General features: G+C 38.0%; 1 protein-coding gene across 1 annotated transcript in view; it reads right to left on the reverse strand.

Annotated features, from left to right (window-relative positions):
* Positions 1 to 2,159: 2,159 nt before the first annotated feature.
* LOC117414806 (thyrotropin-releasing hormone-degrading ectoenzyme-like) overlaps positions 2,160 to 24,937 on the reverse strand; it is an 83,734-nt gene continuing 60,956 nt past the window's right edge. The window contains exons 8-19 of the mRNA XM_059027630.1: positions 23,204 to 23,269; positions 22,177 to 22,352; positions 16,641 to 16,729; positions 14,684 to 14,817; positions 14,519 to 14,574; positions 12,028 to 12,175; positions 11,095 to 11,192; positions 10,891 to 10,998; positions 7,390 to 7,557; positions 5,232 to 5,372; positions 4,862 to 4,943; positions 2,160 to 4,003 (exon numbers count right to left, since the gene is read on the reverse strand). Coding sequence (XP_058883613.1) covers positions 3,860 to 4,003; positions 4,862 to 4,943; positions 5,232 to 5,372; positions 7,390 to 7,557; positions 10,891 to 10,998; positions 11,095 to 11,192; positions 12,028 to 12,175; positions 14,519 to 14,574; positions 14,684 to 14,817; positions 16,641 to 16,729; positions 22,177 to 22,352; positions 23,204 to 23,269 — 1,410 coding nt within the window. The 3' untranslated portion in view covers positions 2,160 to 3,859. The remainder of the gene's footprint in view (positions 4,004 to 4,861; positions 4,944 to 5,231; positions 5,373 to 7,389; positions 7,558 to 10,890; positions 10,999 to 11,094; positions 11,193 to 12,027; positions 12,176 to 14,518; positions 14,575 to 14,683; positions 14,818 to 16,640; positions 16,730 to 22,176; positions 22,353 to 23,203; positions 23,270 to 24,937) is intronic.

Genomic DNA, 24,937 nt, shown 5'->3' on the forward strand with positions numbered 1-24,937 from the left:
AAACATATATTAATTACATGTCAGTAAATAAGGAACACATCCCAAAACATCGTGATCACAAGATAACGGAATGGTAATATCAAGATCTTCTGATGAATTATCTCATGATCTCGACATAATGACAATTTCTTTTTTTCTGATGGCCTCAACGAGCTGCTGTGTGTATATATATATATATATATATATATATATATATATATATATATATATATATATATATATATGCAAAATAACTTACCAGGCAAAAACAGAACATTAATTTAAGTTGAAATACAAATGAAAAGCAGATTTAATCTTTTGGAAATGATAAGCGAGTATATTTAATAAAAATCCACTTCGAGCTGTCACTCTCATGACTGATTTATTTGTTAACCCCTCACTTGTTTTCTGTGATATATGAAATCAGTATCTCTTTTCAGTCACAGTTAGCAGCAGAGCAGATAAGATGCACTTTTCATTCCAACTTCCCTGAAGGAATTAGAGGCGCTGAGCATTGTGGAATGGTCATTTTAACCACTGTAAAAAAAATAAAAAACTTGCCTCTTTCTCGCAAAACCTCCACTTTCTATAATCCTTGCTCCTGGCTCGATGGCATTTTTAATTATGAAAATATTGTAACGTGCATGGGGTGCTCTTATAATAAGGTTTCAGACTGGACGTTCGTGGAGCAGAGACAGCTGGGTAAGTGGCAAGCTCACTGACCTGTGGAGTTGTGGAGGGACACCTTCGTGGGCTCGTCTGGATGGTGTGTTGGCAGCAGAGCTTCATGCATCAGCCATGTATGTCATTAGTATGGACGGGGGACCCCTGCAATCTAAACCCCACGGAAATGTTGATTGTGTGTGCAAAAAGCCTTTAAAAACATTACCTTTTTACTGCATTAGGCTACAGTACCTTGAAAAGAAGACACCAGTATTGGTTTTGATCTGCATAATCTGTTCCAAATCACTCCTAACAACCCAAATCACCCCAATGCAGCCAAACTGCAGCAATACCATGTGGAAGAGTTTTAGTTGACTCAATGCAAAGCAAATGCAACCTTTAGACTGGACTGACAAACCGTGATCTATGATACAGCTTCAGAAATATCCAATTACTTTGCGATCCCCCACTGTCAGTAGCCTTCCTGCTGACGCAGTATCTTTCCTTTCCATTGGCCTTGATTCGGTCGACTGTTCAGTTTTTGTGATCACGGAATCACTCTGGACATTGCTGGAGAAGAAGTTTTCTTATCCCAGACTAGTGAATATTATTTTCTATACCTAATGAGGACATGGGTCAAAAGTATAAAAGAGTCAGCTGGCACAGGCTATGTGAGATCCATTGTGTACAGAAAAAAACAAGAAGAACCTCAAACAGACTTTGCCTAATATGCATGCACTGACTTTGGGATAACTTCAGACATTAAGCCTTTTTTATTGTGGCAGTTTCTAAGGCAGTGTGGCAATGTGCCCCGCCCCTGTGTGCATATTATGTGTTGTATGTTGCGTGCGTGTGTTAATGTTGGTGTATAGATTGGTACACGGGATATAAACGGGTCTGTGTTTCACATGTGATTTAAAAAGGTAGATTTATATTTAGGCACGAGGAGGGCACAAATCACTTCACGTGCTGGTTAAATGTAATATGTGAGCACGGGGTTGCACAGAATTAATTCACGTGCTGGGATTCAAGTGAATAATTAATTAGTAATTGAATCCCAGCACAACAGTATATATAGAGACACGTAGCATTCACTCGAGGTTGGGTGTTCAGGGCGAAAGAACGGGAGAGAGAGGAGGTAAAAATAATAATAACAAGAATAATAATACGTTTTTCTCACCGTGTTTGTTCGTCCCTGTTTGTTAGTGTCTGTCCGTTTTGTTCGTCTATTTATTTTGGCCTCAAGTGCCGTGCCCTGTGTTTTGTATGTTCAAACCTTTTATTTTCTGTTCTGTTTATTAAATGCTGAGCGAAAGCATTCGCTCAGCTTCACCAAACCACACCTCTCTGTCTGTTTATTTCCTGGCTCTGGTCTGACGCCACCCACTCCGGCCGTCTTTGTGACAGGCAGCAAGGGTAAAAACCTGAATTCAGGTGTTGTGTCACCATGTATTCCCCACGTCACACAAAAACATTACACACATAAAATCAGTATATTTAAAAAAAAAAAAAAAATATTCAGTACACAATCATTTTATTAAAACAAGAGAAGAAGGCCATTATTTATACATTTATCTTAATAGAAAATGTTTTCTTTTGCTGACAATAAAGGACCATTGCTGCATTTAAACACCTTGTAGTTTGCACATCCAGTCAGCCCTGTGGGTGGATTTGAAAAATTACGCATGTCAGAGAAAAAACAAGACCATTTCTTGTCTTCTTTCTTTTCCTTTGCTCTGCCACTAGATGTGAATCCACTTAAATGTTAATACAAAAAAAACTGGCTTATCAAGTCAAAATGGAAATATAATCACAGAGCCGGAGTTGGCTCCACAAGCCCACATCTGAACATGTCACAAATCCAGACAGTGATGCATTACTGTACAAAAAAAATATTATCAGAGTTAGAATTCCATAGATGCTTCGCTTAAAATACAGAAGATACAGACTCTCATTTGGAAAAGCAGCTCTGTCAACACTTCATTGAAAATGGGACAATATGTGTTTTTGAGGTCTACTGTATTATGCATGAAACTCAGGTCATCACTAACCTGTGTGTTAGGCTGTTACTTGAGCAAAATTAACATCTTATTTATGTATTTTTAATAAGGGTCTTGGATCAGGTGGATAAGCCTGTGAGTTCAACACATTAATTCAAAGGGATTTGTAGCGGACTAAATTAGGCAAATGATCGAAAGGGGCTCAGTGCAAACAAACGACAGTGTGTGCTTATGCCCTCCAGCAAGACACAATTCTCGGTTAATATCTCATTGGCGTTTTGGTACTGGGCTGCTAATAAAAACAGTTATCAGGTAATTCTACATAAACAGCCACCATGCTCTGGCGTTTTTAGAAGTCACCTCGTTCCTACAGAACTCCACAGAACTCATGCAGTGCATTCTGAGAGCATAAAAAGAACAGTGATATCAATGACATTTTAGTGTGGCATGACCCATATTCCAATCAAGTACATATATATATATATATATATATATATATATATATATATATATATATATATATATATATATACATACATACATACATACATACATACATAGATACATTTCTGCAACCGATAGCTCTGGTGTTGCAGCTACAGGAACATGTATTAAATTACTATGTTTGGTTTGCATAACAACATATACCTGTACAATAACTTTATATTAGTATACTGTCTCTTTAATTTGGAGCCTTCTGAAGAGATTTAGATTTTTCCAAATGAAAACACTGATTGTCATTAGTAGTTGTGCTTTAAACAATTGTATAATAATGCCCTTTTTTTCTTTTGTGTGTCGTACATGAGAGTAATTTAGCTACACAGGACTGGGAAATCTTGTAATGCAAATGAGCATGCTGGAATACCGGTGAGGGATTGAACAACCATGCACAAAAAATACTCTGCAATTAAAAATGTCTCAACTGAAGAGAAATAACATCATGCAATATTTTTTAATAACATTCTTTTGCCCTGCAAATGCAAGGGAAAATACACCACCCTCTTTTCTTTTTTTTAACAGAAAGGTTTCTTTTCATGTTGCAGGAAAATTATTAGAGCGCAATTTGCAATTCAGATCAAGTTCTTCTCCGTCTTAAATTATTATTATTATTATTATTATTATTATTATTATTATTATTATTATTATTATTATATTTTTTTAAGAGTAAAAATGTTTCAAAGAGATGCCATGCTATAAATATTTATAATTGTCACAGATTAACTGGTTGGAGATTTCCTAAGCCACTGGAAAAATTCTTCTTCAAAGAGACTGTGCCATCTCACATTAGCTTCCACAATTTCCACAGCCCGTGCAAAGGCAGCCGCGGCCCCACCTCCGTTGGTCTGTATAAAGTCCTTTAGCTGAAAAACATAAAGCAGCTTTGTATGAGGAAACAGTGTTGCAGTAGATGGATGTTGGATGCTGGAAGCTGGATGCTGGATGCAACTTGAATGTTAGTTGACAGGGAGTTGAACTTAGATCTTCTTTTAAAGAGTAAGTAGTTTCAGATTACATTTTTTTTTTTTTTTTACTGTCTCCTTACATTTTTCATGATATTTTTCTTATTGTAATTTCTCAAAAGCTGTAATAAGGTTTCAGTTCTAGTTGCCTGTAATAGGTATAGACTTTTAAAAAGTAAAACTTAACATTTGAGTAATTGCAGAATTAATGATTCAAATAAAGGTCAGTAAAAAAAAAAAAATACAAATAAGATACTGTTATTGGAAGCTACTTGCCCTTCAAAATTGTAAAGTCACCCCACGTGATTAATTTTAATTAAGCCAACAGTTATGAGTCACAAGTAACTTCCAGAGAAAACCCGGGTCCTGAGAATCAATAAGAAAAGCAAGACCCTGTGAGTTGACAACGTTATGTACAGTACGGACTCATGAGCATGCTGTTTCATTGTGCTGAGCTGAATCATTGTTCTACAACAGCAGCTCAAAGCTTAGAGTCACATACAGCTTCTGCGCAGGTGAACCCTCCTGGAAGAGTTGCACTTAGAACGCAGGGTGCCTGCTGTCTAGATGCAACCTGAATGAGAATGATAGAAGTAACGTTACAATTGGATCAGCTTATCAAAGTGAATCTAAACTTGCCTTTTGAGTGGATGAGTTAGTGCTTGGCTGGGGTGAGATGTTTACTTTGTGAATTGGAAAGACCCCATGGCACAGTTTCAAAGAAGAGAAAGGGTTGTATTAAAGAAAACAAAAACTCACCTCATTAAGCTCAGCCTCTGTGTTTAGAAACTCTGTAACACCATTAATGAGTTTGGAATTTATAAACAAGGCTTCTCCATACCTGTAAGGATACACAGTTTTATTTAAACACTTTTTAAATGATAAATAAGGTTTTTTTAATGAGCACAGTAAATCATCCTTGCGTTTGAAATGAAGAAATCACTAGATGGGGCTGGCAGTGTTTAATTTACCAAGGGGTTTCATAGTTAACACAATAAACAAAACAAAACAAAACAAAAAAGTCTATACTTGCTGAAAAGGCATTGATTTATGGACTAATGATACATGGCTTTTTCAAACATTCAGCAAACACTAAAAAGTTCAATAGAAAGTTAATAAGAATGTATACCTGGTATTTAAAATGTCCCACTTTTCTCTGAAGTTCTTCCAGGCTAAATGTCTGCCATGCGGGTTGCGGCCCACGTGAATAATGACGTCAATGACATCCTGATCGGGAACCAGATCAGAGCTCAAAGAGAGGTTCAGCAGTCTTGCAATAAAAAAAGCAAAACTATTCATTAGTGCAGGAGACTAGATGTATTCAAAAACAGCACAACAAATACCAAAGAGTCACACAGGTTCACATGAATACAAAGAAGAAACATATTAACAAAGGGTCGAACAAATTGGGTAGCAGCAACCAGGCATCAGGATTCATAATGCCCTGACCCACCCAGCCCAACTCCCACTCCCTTCCAACTTGTCCACTCTCTTGAGGCAGTCTGGCATCAAACCCCCAACAAGGTCCTTCAGAGGAACACATCCAAGAGAAACCCTTGCAGGCCTGAGAACTAGAAACCACGTCCCTCAGTTTCTCCGCCACTGACCTCTTCCTGTTATCTATTGTCAGATATTTAACCTCAGCGAGTTTAAGATGAGTTTGAAGCATTTGAAGATGCATTCTGCTTCTTCAGGGGTACTGAGAGGAAAGAGATCAATACTGTATAAAGAAAGACTGGCACAACCTTTGAGGAATCAGACAGAGCGCAATACAGGATTTAGATCTTAGGGGCAGCATGCTCCGGCTGTAAGGTTTTGCTGGTGGATAATACATAATGTACGTTTGATAAATCTACTCCTGGTGCCTGGCAACTCTAAGTCCCAATTTCTTATTTCTTCTATGATGTGTGGATGACTCCCTGTCAGTTTTGCCTCCCTAACCTAATTTTGCCTTTAACAGGTAAGTCACTTCCTGTTTTGATATTGTTGGCCAATTGTATTCTTTTGAGATGGTATATGTAATCCAATTCTCTGGAAAGGGTGTTAAAATGGAGGTTGGTTAAATAAGACAAATGTAATTGTTACCCTTATAACCCTTACAGAGATCATATTTATTATTCTGAAAATGAACAAACAACACAGACAAACTCTGACACCCCATCCAGAATTTATATTTTGTATCAATATTTTAACAGGATGATGCAGAGTTGCAGTTTTTATCATGGCACCCGTGGAGACACAGAGTTCTATTCACAGTGGCAGACCTTTTCACTCTAACAGAACTACTAAAGAAATGAACAGATTCAAGAATACAAATGGGATGTCAGCTTCTTAAATGCAAGATCAGCCTCCACAGTGGGGATACATTTATTTTCATAAAATGGACAGCAGCCAATTGTTGGAGTTCTAATCTCATGTCCCCAATGGATCATGATCAGGAACTCAAACTTACCTAAAGGACAAATGGGGCAGAGATGCATGATATGCTCAGTGCATGAGGCCTATGAAATGTGGCGCAGTAATTCACTTCCTGCCAGCCCTACTGCATATATAAAACAGCAATCTGGGTAAAGGGAACTGTAACCGTTCCGTTTGCTTTAATCAACAATGGTGCAAAGCAATACACATGTATGGCCCCCTGTATGCCACAGTAGTGATTAAGGGGAATGCCTGAGGCTCACGGATGCTGGTTCGAATCCAAGCTCGACTACTCACTGCTCTTGGGGCAAATGTCTAATCCTCTTAGTTGTCCCGCAGCTGTAACAATGGGTAACCTGGAGCAGAACCGTACAGACTTAAAGTAATTTGAATTCAACAGGCCAGTGGAGTTTATTATTCGCCTGTAGGAGTTAGTCATTTGCTTGCATTTTAACCACAGTTGAAACTATGCAATTTTAGTTAGAATTAGAATAAACATTTATCTGCCCCAATTATTTGGTAAAAAAATCTTGAAGGGGTTTCAGACGATATACTGTATAACATACTGTCGACTATATTTATATTTTGTATTTTGTATTTTTTTTAAAGCAAAGTGTTTAGTTGAGAGACTGCCTAGATGGAATGTATTCTAAGGTAATTATGACTGGTCATGTCCAGTGGGTAAGTGTATACTTAGATGTTTAATGAAGACCATTAAAGGAGGCAATTCTATAACCTGCCTAATTAAAGTTTACTTGCAACAGCTGTCATTGCATACAGTATATGCAACGAAGGAGAGAACTTATTTAATTTTTGTCCCCATTTTGTAAGAACTAGGCAAGCCTATTAGGCCCTGAGGGCTCACCTACCTGTTCAATAGGAATGTGTTATCACTGCAAGTCAGTGCCTCCAGCAGCACCTTTTTCTCTGAGATGGCAGTCGACGAGTGGAATTTCATCCATATGAACTCCCACACATCCTCGTCCATTAGTGACACTCCAGTGCAGTAAACGATGTCTCTGACATTTGGTGGGATTCTGGAAGGATATCAATGGCATTAGAAATGAAAAAAATCAATATGAAATAACCGCCGTACTGTACAGAAAACAGCAAAGATGTTAAAAATTGAAGCCCAGGTCACAGGTCGGTGTTCTGTTACTCCATTCCAAAATGATACAACGATACAGCTGGGGGGGAAAACAAGAAAAAGACAAATAATAAAGCGTGCGATATAATGGAACATTCATTCATTACAGTGCAAGATTCTAAATTCTTCTTTTAGAGGGTTCTTATATTGAAAAATATATATATATATATATACTGAAGTTCACATTTTAGTGTTTGCAGTGTGGCTAATACACAACTTTGATGTGGGTAAATTAAAAAGGTTTTCAATATATAAATAAGTGTTGGCCAGTTTTCAGATACACATATATAACACATACTGTATTCTCAGTCTAATGTTGTGTTTATCTACTTTCATTGGAAATGCTTAAAGAGAACGCAAGTTCTATATAAAGTGTAAACAAAGGCTTTCCTTTGTTATGTGGATATGAGATACATAGGCTAATAACTTAAAATGTGTGGGACGTAAGATTAATTATTGTTCTGTGAAATAACTTTACTCTTAATTCGGTTCAAAACTATATCACATTTTAAAAGAGTAATTTCACCTAGAGTAATAAAGAAATGCTTCATAAGAACAGTGTTATGATGGGGGTGGAGTGGGTTTTCTTCATCCGAAGCAACTTGTACTCACCTACCTACAGCAGAAGGCCTGCTATTTAGCAGGGAAGTTATAAAATTGGCTTATTTATGTAAAATAAGCCAATTTTTATGTAACATGTAAAAATCATCAAAGCCACCATGATATTGATTCTGACACCTTAAGAACTAATAAAGTTCAGACCAAGTTTTATGTCAATTGGACGTGGTTCTCATCATAGAGCTGAACCCTAAGTGTGACAAACAGGCTGTACTGTATGTACATCTGCGACCGCTATATCCCTGTTTCCAGGGATATGCAGTGGCTAAAAATAAAACAAGTCCATGTGCTGTCAAAGAGTTTCTGACATGCTGATTCCCCCAAACTGCTCCATTGCTTGGTTGAAGAAGTGGAGCAGTAAGAGGCTGTGTGGCAGAGCTGCTGACTTGCAGCTACACGACACACATCTTTGAGCCACTGAGGAAAGTGTGTCACCTCAATCGGAGTTTGGCAGGCTTATAATACACATCAAAACCTCAACTGCCTAATTATTGGAAGATGAGTGAGTAACAGCTAATACATTTTGAAAAATGGCACACTACCAACATATTTAGGATCTTTTCTACCTGAACCAAAAGACTTCATTTCCATAAAATGACCTTGGATGAGGCTAGAAAAAAGCTTTTACTGTCATGTGTTAGACATTACATTACGATTACATTTAGAGAAAGTGTTGGAACACACTTGAGTAAAACTCATATAAAATGCTGCCCTGTTCCAAGTAAAGGCAAAAAAATATTGTATTCTTGTATTTCAGTAATATTGGATTTCAAAGTATCCTGCAAACACACGTGCACGGACAGTGAAAAAACATCATAAAAAAACTTCAGAAAATCGCTGATGAGATTCTGCTCTGGTAAATGCTCAAGACACATTCAATGCTTATCCTTAAATTTGCCATTAAAGTAAAGCTAAGCAGTTCAAACTGTAGGAGCGCAGCAGTGTATGAGAAGCAGTGCTCAGAATGCTGACCCTACTGTCTGAGGAAATGCTACGAAGGTTAATAGTCATTGCAGTTGGAAAACGCACAATTAAATAGTTTGGTAAGATATTTCTTATTCAGTAACTGTAGCTCGGGCATATAAGCTTTACACGCAGCATTAACATTGAAGCACCTTGTTCCTACAGTCTGCTGAGCATTCTTCCATTCGTGTAATAGCTAAATCAAAATGGAGCTGATTTATAGGTACTGCATGCTCCAAATGTCAAGCATGAAATGGTCACAGGACTAATTTGTTATCGCTAATAAATGGACTGAAAATATTATAACATGTGAAGTGACATTTTACTGTATGTACATAACATGTATATAAAATAACCAGTGAGTGTAATAAGCAATTAATGCTAGTTAAGAAGTTGGTACTTCAAACACTTTCAAGACTACAGCTGCAATTTACTGAAACGCTGAGTTGAGTTTTTAGCCTTTTCCTGCTCCTCGCTGGAATGAAGCTGGAAGACAAAAGGGACACGGACAGCAAAGTGGTAAGGGAATGCTATGCTGGAACTGGATCATGGCTGATCCAAAGTGGTAAGGGAATGCTATGCTGGAACTGGATCATGGCTGATCCAAAGTGGTAAGGGAATGCTATGCTGGAACTGGATCATGGCTGATCCAAAGTGGTAAGGGAATGCTATGCTGGAACTGGATCATGGCTGATCCAAAGTGGTAAGGGAATGCTATGCTGGAACTGGATCATGGCTGATCCAAAGTGGTGAGGGAATGCTATGCTGGAACTGGATCATGGCTGATCCAAAGTGGTGAGGGAATGCTATGCTGGAACTGAATCATGGCTGATCCAAAGTGGTAAGGGAATGCTATGCTGGAACTGGATCATGGCTGATCCAAAGTCACAGGTGGAGGAGAGAAGGGTAAAACCTCCATGCACATCAGCAAGCACCGATGCCTTTGATAAACATCGTTAGTACATCGGGACTTGGTAACCAATAGAACAATCAATCAAAGAGGTTAAAACTAGAAAGTATAATGTGATTAAAAGAAGACAGCACTGAATTGCTGAAAGCAACGGGGTACACCAGTATGAATGTAAATGCTAGAAAACTACATCTGCATGTGAGAGGTCAGGTATTCAAAGTCACATGTCAAAGTAAATTATATTCTTTAACTCTCTTATTAAGTTTGTGCTGTATACTTAAAACCCATTCACTCTATTCATCTGTATCTGTGCCAGGTGGTAATTATCCCACAATAAGAACTTGTGATATCCATTTATGTGCAGTCGCAAGTGACTGGTGACACATAGGGGTAAGCCATTGCTGTCCTCTGTGACATCTGAAAGGCAGCAATCAAAATGCAGAATAAGCTGAATGCGTCAAGAGTAAGCTGTATTGACCAGAACACTGCACAAGGAGTCACTCATTATTATGTTCACAAAGTACTGGCAGTGTGGCTATTTATTATATTACGAATACAACTATCCTTAAAACTGGCCACATGATGTACCTCTGACAAGACACGTGATGACCATGAAAGAGTTTGCTCAATGCATTTGCACAAGAATAGGTTCATGCGATTATTACAATTTTATGAGAAATGTGAACTTTACTACTTGTACCCTGCATCTCTACAACCTAAAGTCTCCCACACCTGTTTTTGTTGCTTGATATCCATTCAGAAATAAGAGTTATCGCCTGCTGGTGACAGTGCTTGCTCCCGAAGCTGCAGGCTAACATAATAACTTCTCGGCGTAGCTCCCTGTGAGGGAGAAAAAAACACATTTCAATTAAGAGCTCCTCGTAATGTGTGGCGCTAATTGCAAAGACAGAGTTGAATTAAGAAGAAAGAAAGTACTCAGTCTGATAAGTGGCTTGCGCAACAGAGCCATTCACAGCACTTGTGGGCCAGCCAAGCTTGTGATACATTGAGGCAACTTGCTTCAATATGTATTCCTGTTAAGAGACACAAATCACAGAATCAGTTAAATTGTGGTACAACCAAGTGGGGTTGCATACAGAATCCTAGAAAAAGTGCTCGATCACATCTGAGATGGAGCCTCTAATGCTCCGCACTTCGTCAGGGGTTGATGATTTGCACAGTACGGATGGTAACAGGTATAAAAGGTCAAGCCACAGCTGATACAGCCCAGTTTGAAGCCACGCCTCGAAGGTGAAAGCTGTCTGACAGTCTGAACGAGGTGTAATAGTCGGGCGCCATATTAGTGGGACGAGCAATGGGGACACCTGTGAGCTAACCACATACCCAAAAACAACTGTGTGGAATGGGATTTTGCAGTGGAAGGACAAGGGGAAAACATCACTTGCAGCTAGAACAGGCTGACCAAAGAAAATCACTGCCAGGGAACTGTCAAGTCAAACAGGCACACATTGAGGATATTGAGCAGTCTTGTAGAGGGACTTCAATGACAGGTTTCTAATGGAATTCACACTGGCCCTACACTAAATGTGTTTCAATGGGTAGTGGACCAACATTGTTTTTACAAGGACACTCTACAATATAAGAACCAGTGCAGATAATTATTTTCAGATTTATAGGAAAATATACTTTGGGGTGAGATATTTGTCTGTTTATTTTGGTGACATTGAGCTGTTACCTCATTTTCAGGCCACATGTAATGTAATAGATAATAATAATAATAATAATAATAATAATAATAATAATAATAATAATAATAATAATAATAATAATAATAATATTGCAAAGTTGCTCTTTCCTTAATAACGAGTTCTGCCTTTTCAGTATTAACAATGTGTGTAATTCACCTACACTAAAGATGCTGTATTCTTCTGTGCGGTCCAGCAGTTTGTCAAGATGATAGAGCACACGACTGGCTGCGTGCCAGGGCAGAAACTCCTTCTCTTGAGAAAGGTAGCGCACTATCTCAAGAGGAATGTTCTGGGGCAAGTATCCAGCCCTGTAAGGATAGAAAGCTACAAGGTCACATCACCAAACAAAAAAGAATCATAATATATAATAATAGAAAGGGAAATGTATACAGTATATTTTCGTTAAAGAAGCTTGACGTTATATTCTTCTCATATAACGGAATCCACTCTTAATCCACATGCTTCTTTGTAGTCTGACAATGAAAAGTAGACATTTTAAAATAAATAATAATACCAAAAAAATGTATAACTTATTGCCATCAGTAATGTTGTCAAAGTGCTGACAAGCTCAATTAAAAGCAACAGCAACACTAATTTCAGCCATATGTGGAGCAATCTCTCAGAATCTTCCAAATATAATTGGAAAAACTCCCAGGTATATGATTCAGAACTGAATTCAAGATTTTTTGTTAGTGATTTTTGCTAGTCACAATTTTGTGGATCTACGGAGACAGACACAGGGGTTGAGAACTACCATCTCCTCTAAAGTAAAGCACCTCTGTGACCTCATTTACCCTTGATTCAATGAAGGATTCCAGCCCAGAAGGAGAAGTCTCCACCATCACCACAACCACACACTGTCTCCTATCAAATTAGTACAGCACAGAATCCAGAACCAGGGGGCACAGTTGAAGATTTAGTGGAGACAGAGTGGTGAGGGTATGGAATGGGTTACTCAGCCACCTTGTTGATGCTTGGGATCCTCAAGACCCCACTTGACAAAGTTTTGGGAACAGGGTGAGCACTAATGAGCCAAATCTTCTCCTTAGTAAATGTTCTTATGTTCTACTGTTAAGAACCTACCATAGGTTTGGTTATTTAACAAGATTAGAATCCACGGTATGAATGGAACAGCTTTCATTAACTAGGAGGTTTCTGTTTCTCCTGCTGTTGTTTCACAGTTTCCCAGCATTGAGGTAGAGAGGGCAGGAGAGGCCACTCATTTGAGCATTCGTCATCTTGGACCACTGTATCTACCCTCAAATAGCTAAATAACATTGAGCAGCTGGTCTTTCCCATGTAAAGAAACCTCTACAGCAATCTTATTGCCATACATTTTCACTAAGCAGCATTAAGGTGTATGTTATATGCTCACCTACAGTATGTTCATTGTAATAGAGATTGGCAAATGAGTGTTCAGAATTCAAATCCAGCCTAAGACAGCATTAACTCATGAGTCGAGGATTTGGACTTACTTCCTTTATTTGCACTAAAGAGAGGCTGTCAGATTAGAATAACAGTCAGAGGATTCCATCTTAAATGAACAGCTGAGCTGCAGTATCTGGACATTAAAGGGTTAACAGGAGGATGATTGCTCAAAGACTACCAATTTAACCATCATTTTTGCAATTGACCTCAGTCACTCTAAAAATGATCTCCTACTTGGGTTGCCATGAAACAGCAATCACAGCTGCACTGTTATAATACGCAACTCTCATCTTTAATGAGTGCAGTTGTTACAAGTAATAAAAAAAATAAAACAGCATCAAACTTTGTTGCTGTTGTTTTGTTTTTTCTACTTGAACAAAATGATGCATCAAACTTAAATTGAACAGCTTTTCACATAGCTTAGGAAAGGACTGACATCTGTTTCATTCCAGAGTGCTCTACATAGGGAGCCTGGTAGCAGTCAAAACTAACTCATAGCGCAATATGTTCATGGACGACACGCTGCAGGCAAAGCTGTCAAATGGGGTTTTGTGTGGTTCCGTTTTGGAGTGTCAGTTAAATGAAGGTACCATATGCTGGACAGAGGTACAAAACACTAGCATGGGTTTACAATACTGTTAAGTGTCAAAGTATGGCAGAGAACAAAAACAAGCAAGCTGCTGTTATAAACACCTATGTGAACAATTAGCATGCTTGATTCTGTTTTGAACATAATAAACATTTCAATGGGATACAAAATCTGTGACACAAAATAACACACAAAAAAGGAAAATGAAATCAGTTGTGTTGCCTTTGTCATCTTAAAAGAAGGATTGGCATGGTGTGAGTGCATGCAGGAACAAACACGAAGCCAAAGCAGTGAAGTATGCATAGAAGCATTAGCAAACAGTGCAGTGCTTATAGTCCAGCCCCTATAACAAACATCTGGGCCATGGCAGAAAAAATGAATTTTGCTTAAATATCAGGAGGCAAAAAAAAAACAAAACAAGGGACACTGTACAAAAAAAATCTGCTAGATTTAACTTGCTGTAAATATTGCACTACTTAAAACTTGGAATGTTTTCAGTAATGTAATGTCTAGGAAAATGTTTTGCAGATTCAATGGCTCAAACAGCTTTTGTTCTCTACTTAAGTAGAAAAAAAGCAGAAAAATAACCAGCAATGTGCTGCACCGCTGAAACTCTTCAGAATACACACCGTACCTGGCAAGATTAAACACATCGTCGATGAGGGCTGCGCGGTTACCAACGGAAATCACCTGGAAGCATCAATCACAAGCTGTTTAGTGTAAACAGAGAATAGCAGGGGGTCCACAGAGAAGAGATTAAAAAATAAAATGGTACAAGAACAAAAAGAAAATCCGTTACCTCAGGGTTCCTCATCAGCTGTTCAATTAAAAGTCTCCAGTTTCTGAGATCATAGTTTACCCTGAAGTATCCGGTTTGGTTTATGTTTCCAAGCAACCAACTCCCATCATCCACTGAGCCGATTTTGTGGGATTCTAAAAATAAAGAGCAATGTATAACACGTTTTAAACTTGCACATGTAATTTTGCAAGTTATTTATCCATTCTCCATTCATGCAATGTATTTACAGTGTTGATTATGGTTAACCATGGTTTGTACTATGCTTGAATATGCTTACCTGTGCTGTGCCATGAGTTCACAATGGCTTTACTTTGCTTTACTGCATTTGGTATGCCATAGTAAACTTTTATTAGGGTACGTATGGACCCCGTAAAGATTCAGGATTATTAATGTTTTCCTACATCTCCACATGGAAGTGTGGACATGTTCAAAATATATTCATGTGAAAGCCTTTTGAACATGCTCACCGATTCATTACACCTCAAATTACACACGTTTTATGTGAAAATCGACCTACAGCTCTGGCCAAAAGTTTTGCACCACCTATAATTTTAGGATTGAGACATAATAAAACACAAAAAACTATATTTTATTTAACATCAGTTTCTTTATAATTAAAGAAACTACAAAATGATAATGCAAAAGTCTACCGGAAGCCATGTTAGATTTCGAAAGGTCACATTTTTCAATTTTTGTCAGTTTGTCAAGTATATGGAAAAAACTACAAAGCGGTATGTAATTCAATATGTTAACGTAACATTATTCAGTAGGTTTCATTCAACTTTCTGAAGCAAAATTAGTTAATTGTATAGGGCGATGCAAATCTTTTGGCCACAGCTGTATAAACCAACACATAGAATTTAAAACAGTACAAACTGAAAATGAAAGGCTTTCATATAGAGGACTTTAAAGTCACTTGGTCACTTCACGCTGTTGTGGAAAAAAACATTCAAGCAGAGCGATGAACCCTAGAAAGCACAGACATCAGGTGATGGGCAACAACAGTTTGGGATGTTAGGTAAAAAGTGCATTAATGGCCACCATCCATCTCGAGAAAGCGTTAATCCTTGGGTCACTCAATATTGCATGATGGATGGAGTCCATCAATTCAATACAGTATTTTTCTTTTTTTTGCTATGGCAGGAATACAAAAGTCACCAGGTAATATCGTAGTCATACAGTGCAGAGGAAGAGGTACACAGAAATCTTGGTTTGGAACCCTAGCTTCTGCTGTTTCACCTTCGACCTCTGCACCTCAAATAGCCTTGGCTACTTCAGGAACTCATTGTGGGAAATAGATTTTCCAATTCTAATCTTATGTTGAGAAAATGAAACTGGAAATTGAACAGGGACTAAGGGAATAATTATATTGTATTACATATAAAGGATTTTTTTGTTTGTTTGTTTTTTTTCTAATTTATACCAGTCATGTTTCTTTGTTGAGAATTTTCTACTGACTGGAAAAAAATATATATTTAATCTATATGCTGTCTCAGTGGAATATGAACCTTAACTGAGAATAAACCCATCAATAATATTATAAATAGAACCATCATTTCCCCTCTAAATTAGTAAGACAGAGCAACATAATATGAAATTAATTTACTCTCCCTTTGCAGCAGTCACGAATTCAAACACAACCTTCCCTTTGAAATATGTTAAAAATCTAAATTGAATTGCATTGGAGACCTTGATTATACTTGGGAAGCAGGTGTACATTTTAAGACCAAGTTAGAAGAAAATCAAAGTGAGACAAGACAAATTGATCTCACTTATCACGATGCATGAGCAGCTCAAAAACCAAACCATTACGCATTCTACCATTGCTAGTCAGAAGATACACAGTAAATAACAGTGTTTTCACAAGGGTCCCTTTATGCTTGGGGAGCATTCTTAAGCCAGAACGCTTCTGTTGTAAATGACACCTAAGCAGGAGAGACAAAAGATATGAATGTACCTGATCTATTAGAAACCCATATGATTGATTCGGGGGAAATGTGACTTGAATTTCCTACTGAAATCGTTAATGGAATTTGCCACTGGAAGCTGAAAAAAAAAAAGACAGATGAGAGTGCAACACATTTACAATTAAGGCGTGCGTTTGACAAAGAGTAAGACAGTGAAACTGCACCGGCTTTGACTGGCTAAATATAAATTGGATATAAAAAAAAAGACACAAAAAAAACTAATTTCAGCTAGTTCATTTGGAGTGATATTTTATTAAAAGCAATATCATTAAAATAAAAAGGACTGACAAAATGTATTATCTACCTAATACGTACAAATGATACCCTTACATAAATGTTTTTAAAAATACCATTGGGATATCATTATACGGTAATACTGTATTACCTTGAAACACTCTAGCAGAACCATTAACAGACCACAGCACTGCCTGCAATAAAATGCCAGTGCATATTGTGTGTGATCATGATTTTGTGATACCTTTGGCATGTCAAAATATGATTATTTTTCCCATTGTGGTACGGTTTTACCAATGGTTTTACCATTGTAGCTGCTCTTTAGTTTCCATTACTTAACCATTGCATTGTCATAGTGTTTCACAGTGCTGCTACCCAAGAGCATTAACTACTGTAATTAAAAATGGACAAAAGTTTCAGTTGGCATATAATAATCCATTAGCTTTTTTTCCCATGAGATGGGTTCCTTCAGTATCTCCATATTCTTTAAACCACTGTGTTTAAAAATAGGCACACCCACTGTGTTTAAAAATAGGCACACACAGACAGATTATCCTTTAAATGTTTTTTTTTTTTTTGTATACAAATCTCTTTAGTGAGTTTCTTTAGTTTTCTAGTCTACTGTATTTCTTAAAATCAAGACTTGAGGAAATCAATACCCAGCATAATCCTTAATGGTACTACCAATTACCTATTAACACGTCATCTGCCTTTCAACAAAGAGGGGGGTCTATAATATGGAAAGAAAGGGGGTAATAGAATTTCAAATTATATGCAACATGAAGCAACACATTTAAAAAAAAAAAAAAACCCTAAGGGATTGGATTTGCTCAGTGCAGATTCTGTATTGGTAATCGCAGACAACTCTAAATTCAATCATATCTAAAGGAAATCTCATTGACTGACAGTGTATATGTCTGCTGTGCTTCCAAAAGACGCCTTTCCTCGATTGAGGCTAGTGGGACTCGATGGAGCACCCCATTGCACGACACCAACAGATACAACATATCCGCAGTTCAAGAAGACACAACAATTAGCAACTTACCTTTCCACATCAAAGTCAAACAACCACAGCTACAAATTAACCAGGCAATATAAATCGGACTGGAATAATGTACTGGATGTGGATGGCTGCCATTTTGTCAAGGTGATCAAATAGGGTACAAATAGTCTGGTTAAATGTCCTGGCTTGAAATGCCTCAGTGAATTACAGAATGTAAAGCAAGTCAGATTTGGTAATAACAGGGGAAATGTCACAGAATGCCCTTGGTTGATTTCTAAAAGGAAAGGGAGACATGGAAGTAGAAGGCTAAGCAGGTCAGGTGGTTTCTGTTTCGAATCCCATTTCCTCAGCGACTGCTACTTTAAGAGCACACATGTTTGATCTCATTAAGTAAAGTTTCAAGATAAAGAGCTCTATTAGGAATCCACAGCAGAAACACAAAGTCTGTACATTAATGATGCAAAGTGTTTTTCTCCATTTGCAGCTGAGGTGCAACGAGTGAAGGGATTTCTAAATTGCAAATTATCTTGAATAATTAATCTCATCTCAATGGCGGATTAAGTTAACCCATTACTGTGCTGTATTTGTTTTAAAAAAAGTGCAATTGGGTTATTTAGCACTGCAGAGTTTTTAATAAACCTTAACTGGTCGAATGTTACAACAGATTGACTGCTATGCAAAAGAAAAAGTGTGTGGGGAAGCAAATGTAGCAGTTATTGTGGCTGACCAGTTTCACAGGTGTGCAGTAGTACCTGTAGTGGAATGCATGGTGTTTTCAATGGTATTTATTCAGGGATCAAAAATAGTCCAAAATGGCAGGCATATGTTAGACAGATGATTTATTTATCTCTTTAAAAATTTGATATCACATGTTCTTTAACCCTAGAAGAAGCACTGTTAACTGTGTAATATAATACAGTATTTACAAAAAAAACACACAAACAAAATTTTTTTTTATTAGTAGGCAGTAATGCATGAATGCCAAGTTCTGAAGTGTTGCGATCTTGGTTGTAATTTGTAAAGAATCGTGTTTTACTCATGCAAATGTAACCTCAGTTGCAATGAAAAAACAATACATCAACTATTGGAAACATAAAAGTAATCTAACATTAACAATATCAATGGAACCTGGGTTATGAAAATGTTTATACCAATGCGCATGATTTATTTAACATAGTAACAGAGATGAATAGTGTACACAGAAATCACAATTCCAGGATGCTATTAATATCTTTGCTAGACTGGAGTATTGATTTCAGGACACAACATTTTTCAAACAGTGATGTGGAAGAAACAGGTCCGCTACAAATCAGATTTTACCAATAATTTCCTTCCTGAGTTTTACATGCTTTTAATCTCCAGTGAGATGGATAAAAGGTCACTCCAAGCCTGGAAACCCAGGAAAGCCTAATCACACTGCTTAGTAAAAACATTTTTAACTTAATCGTAAAATGCTACCTTGGTGATCCAGTGGTTAAAGAAAGGGGCTTGTTACCAGGAGGTTTCAAGTTACATCCCAGCTCAGCCACTGACTCTGTGTGAGACCCTGAGCAAGTCATTTAACCTCCTTGTGCTCTGTCCCTGGGATGAGATGTAAAATCAAGGTCCTATTGTTTATTTCTTAGCAGACATGACTCTGTAAGTGACTCTGCAGCAGCAGTTGTGATATATAGTTCACCCCCAAGTCTCGCTTTTGATAAAAGTGTCAGCTAAATGACTAAGTAATAATAATGTGACTAGATATAATATTTCAAGACTCTGGAGAACAATCCATGCAGCCAGACCGTGTAATACATTGCATTTTTGTACTGCAGCTGCAAGATACGATCAGGGATGAAATTAACCATCATAGAGTAAGTGAAGTAAAAATATATCAGAATATTGATTGTCTAAACAGAGTGCTTCATTATTGGAGACGAGAGCACTCGTTAAAGCAGCCATCTCATTTCCAAAGGCTTGGAGCGTGAACTAAAGAGACCATGTTCCTCCCTCTCTCTGACCACAACTCATAGTATCACCATCATCACAATTCCCCTGCCCCCTAAATTGTTCAGTGGTGGGTAGATGACTGACTGTTTGTTCATCCAGTAGTTCTAGGGGATTCAGCTGATACTGCATGAGGACATTTGTAGCAATCCCTGTCTCCTCCAGCCCCACAAGACAGCAATGTAAGCCTGGCCCGGTTAGTCTGTTGCTAGCAGTAAGTAGTTATTTGTGACAGAGATCGAATGATTCTTGGTGTTAGATCTCCTTCCCGACCTGTTAGGGCGCTGTGTAAAGGGAACAGAGTACCCTGGACTGGATGGACTGACAATTCATTCCCAGGGTTCAGCGGAAGTCAGCCATCTAGAATGGGGGCGGTGCTACGGTACACTAAACCATTGACCCAGAAGGGAGACGGCTCGGCATCCGTGGATTGGAGAAGCGGGTGCACTCGTTAACCAAAGGGTCATGGTTGACGGTATATAAAGGGGACGTAGTGATGTGATCTGTTCCTTGTGATGGTTATGCTAAGAACCGAAAGGACCCGTACTGTGATTATTACAGTGAATGTTTTGTTTGTTTTGTCTGTCGGTCTAAAACACACTGTTTGTTTGTTTGTTACGATCCAGAGATGTCACCCACGGCCAGCACTAAACCCGGACAACCCTGCACATTGTTTCACGGATAAAATGTACTTCACAGCGAGCACTACAGCACGCACTTTGGACTATTGTTTATTATTATTTACAGGACTGCAACTCATAATTATCCACTGCGCAATACACATTGCTGTGTATTGCCACCCATTTATTGTTTACTGTTTTGGTCATCAGACCATTTGGATTACAATAAAACAGAAACCATTTCACCCGTACTTTGTTGTCTGTCTTTTCTTGTTGGATTACTGCACCTGCACTTCACCTGCTCTACTAATTACCACTTTGCCACATTGAGTCATACAATGATATGGACTATAATACTGCACGTTACATGCTGAAAAAGAGGCACCGTTTCTCTATGACAGACAAACTAGCCTAACACAAATCCTGACAAGCGTTTGAATGCCTTGAGCCGATCAAAGTCATATCAAAGCTGTTGCTCTTCTCCAGTGACACTACTCATCAAGTGAAAAAAAGCCAAAAGTTTTACAATCTATAAGAGCTTGGAAACTGTTCCATTAGTTCTGGTCCACTGCCTCGAGCTGGAATTTCTCAAAGCATTCAAAGATTCAGTTGTCAAGACCACTCCTCCTCCTTAGGCCTCAGGAAACTGAGCCACTTGATGTGTGAGAACAGCTGGTTGGTATCCATGCCTTCATAAAAGTTTGCCACTGCAAATCTGCTAATTAATTCTTCAGTCTTCCCATGCTTTTCCCATGATTATATTAAGCATTTAACCATTTGACACCGAGCCATTCTAATTTCGGTGCTTAAGCACCAATGACACGCTCTCTTTTCCGAGATGTCTCACGGCAAAAATAAGCCATGGGGGAAACAAATCAGTGTTTCTCAGCCTTGTCATCAAATAAGGCTAGGTACTAGGAAAATAAAACTGTATCCCTACTTGCAAATTTCCATGATACATGTCAACAACGTGGCGCACAGGAAACGTGTCTACCAGCGCATATTTTGACACAACTCCTGCCACAACAGAACAGATGCCTGATCAACGGCTCTTTTTGAAGGTAATTGTCTCTGAAATTATAATTCAGTACACATTTAGATTCAATATCTAAAATAAGAACTTGAATAGTATTTCAATGTTTTTTTTTTCTTTTTCTTCAGATGCTTGAACAGGATGAGAAGAGGCATGTGCTGTTGATGGTATTTATTTGTTTGCTTGGTAAAAGTGGTTGCCACAGTCACTGCATTTTTACATTTACTGCTTTATCACCATATCATACACCATCTGATTCAACATAATTCACTTTCTAATTGTACTTCTGAGAATGAATAGAAAATACATCTGCAACCTTGCATTTTTACATTTACTGCTTTATCACCATAGCGTTCGTTTTTTCTATAGTTTTTATTTTTTTCTGCAGCTGTTGACTTGTTGACTTCTATATATTTTGTATATACATATTATTTTCTCATGATACCACTGCTTTACACCATATCGATCGTTTTTCTGTAGACTGTATATTTTTTATTTATTTTTCTGCTGCTGTTGACTTCTATAACTTTGTACTACAATGTACTACAATGCATTTAGTAGGAAAAGCGATATAACTGAGAATATTGTCTTGCTGTACTTTGCGCATGGTTCTAAACATAGAGTAGAAACAAGTGAAAAAAAAGCAATACCTGCTGTTTGAGGGCGCAGAATGCTTGATGTCAAAGATGAAGTGTTCCTGGCTGATCGTTACGCTGTTGTCCACGCTGTCGTTCTTTGTGATGGTGACCACCGGGTAGCCCATCTGCAGTGTCCAGAGATCCATCACTTCCTTTATATTTATATCCCTTCCTTCCTTCTGCATCGCCTGGAGGGAGAGTCAATCAAGCGGGGCCACTAATGAAAACCCACATTTACTCTGAATGTGAACATTATGAGACACTTCATTTATATGATCACTTTGAACGGAACTCAATTTGGAAGCCCTTCATGCATAGATGAATACTTAAAGCCAGCGTTCAGAAATTTTCAAATTTACTTTAAGTGCTTATTTAAATACAACGTAATATTATGTAATGGTGTTGGTGTTGAAACATCAGTATCTCAAAGGCTTTGGACATGAAGTGAGCATGATACCCTCCTCTGCTGTCTAGTACCATTTGATCAAGTTCCAGCAGTTGATATCAATTTTAATTTCAGGACTTGCCAAGTTCCCACCAAGCAGTTCTGAAGGTCAGACAAAAAGAGTAGGTGATGCAATGCTGTTTTATGAGAGACACATCAAATAAAGGCCTTTGATTATAATGTATGGAAAACAAACTAAACATTGCACAGTGTGAGCATTTTTTATTTTTCTTCAGATGTGCATCAATATGTGAATGTAAATTATTGCTTGCTCTAGAATGTGATCCTGCAATATGATATCAAGCTAAATGTATCTGATTATTAAAAAAACACAAAGACTTACACTGTAAGGGAGTTAAAAAAGGCTCCCTGGATGAAAGCATCAGCAGAAATAGAATTAAAAGGAGTGGTATTTAGGTACTAAAATGATTCTACATGGGTATTACCACTTGAAGTAACTTTAAGTAGCCTGATTCACTGTTTGAGACATTTTATTTATAACCAACAGGTGTGTGACTACTGTGACCATTTTGTATACTTGGGTAGCCTCTTTAAAAAATAACAAATGAATAACAAATACATTTAGTGTTTTACCTCAGAGAACTTGTTCCACAGGTCATCTCTTCCTGCATTGCCATACATATGAGTTATCAGGTAATCCTAAAATTTTAAAAAACAGCATGTTCATTTTACTTCCTAACACATTAACTGAATTTCTCTTGCTTAAAAAATACATTTTTTTCTTTTTAATTGAAGAAAGGGGAGAGAAAGTAGCACCTTAAAGGAAAAAGAGTAGGAATTTGGCCCACTAAGGCTTGCTGTTTTGAGTACATTGTTTCTCTCTAGGCTGGTGTCTTATTGATTTTTGAATGGCCCTAATGACTGAGCCTCTGCAAACTCACCTGATAGCCTATGCTGCATTCTTTTTGCACATTAGTCACAGGTACTTTAACATAAAACAACTGACCTTCACGAATCCTTAATAAAACAATTGACCTTCACAAATCCTTCCATGGATATAACTGCTAATTGCACTAAGATGGACGAAAGTATCAAGGATTTATTACTGCCATTTGAAATATTTCAATAGTTTCATACAATAACAACAGGTTTATGACCTCAGTAGCTGTTCATAAGCCACTATATGAAATTAACATAATTATTTCCAGACTCATTTTTAGACTGAAGCGTTCGTAAGAACGTGGAGGCTGGATGAGAACCTCCAACCACACGCATCGCAAGTGGGCCTCTTACCAATTATGCAAAAGAGCCAGGCTCGTCTGCATTTGTGGTCACAAAGCTTTAATCTCACCTCAACGACTGGGTCAGAATCCGTAAAGACAGTGCATCACACCCAACTACAGTACCCTGTTGTCTAATTAAAAATCACAAGTACATTCAAAGAAGGTTGATGTTCAACTGAAAGCAAGTCATCGCCAGCAAGCATTTCCCCTAAAATTGTGTTCTTCAAGTCATGTCACGCTGCTGTGATAAAGGGTCTGCAACTGAACACAACTGTTCTCTATTGTTTCATCCCAGCACAGCAGGAGAATCCATCCCAGTGACTCTTCAAAGTGATGACAGCCTCCACAAAGCTTAATTGGAGAGACACATGCAGCAGGGAGGACATCTAATGCACAGGCTTCCTATAACTTCTTATATATATATATATATATATATATATATATATATATATATATATATATAGAGAGAGAGAGAGAGAGAGAGAGAGAGAGAGAGAGAGAGAGAGAGAGAGAGAGAGAGAGAGAGAGAGAGAGAATTCTGGGAGTCTGGAACCAACTCCCCAGTAATGTTGTTGAAGCTGACTCCCTGGGATCCTTCAAGAAGCTCCTTGATGAGATTCTGGGATCAATAAGCTACTAACAACCAAACGAGCAAGATGGGCCAAATGGCCTGCTCTCGATTTTAAAATTGTGAGGGCCATTAGACCGCCTTGAACATTCCCAGGCTGTATTTGAGTTTCTCAAATTTCCACTAGGGGGTATTCAACTTTCCAAAGGTTTGATCAGGTCCAGTTAGTGTTTACTTTTCTTTTTAAACAGCTGAAGAAGGGCTTTTGCCTGAAACGTCTTGAAAATAGAAGATTTTTTAATCTTTAAAAAAAATCTTTATTTAGCAGATGCCTTTATCCAAGGCGACTTACAGAGACTAGGGTGTGTGAACTATGCCTCAGCTGCAGAGTCACTTACAACTACGTCTCACCCGAAAGATGGAGCACAAGGAGGTTAAGTGACTTGCTCAGGGTCACACAATGAGTCAGTGGCTGAGGTGGGATTTGAACAGGGGACCTCCTGGTTATAAGCCCTA

The sequence above is a fragment of the Acipenser ruthenus genome, chromosome 7, assembly GCF_902713425.1.
Source record: "Acipenser ruthenus chromosome 7, fAciRut3.2 maternal haplotype, whole genome shotgun sequence".
Classification (NCBI taxonomy): domain Eukaryota; kingdom Metazoa; phylum Chordata; class Actinopteri; order Acipenseriformes; family Acipenseridae; genus Acipenser; species Acipenser ruthenus.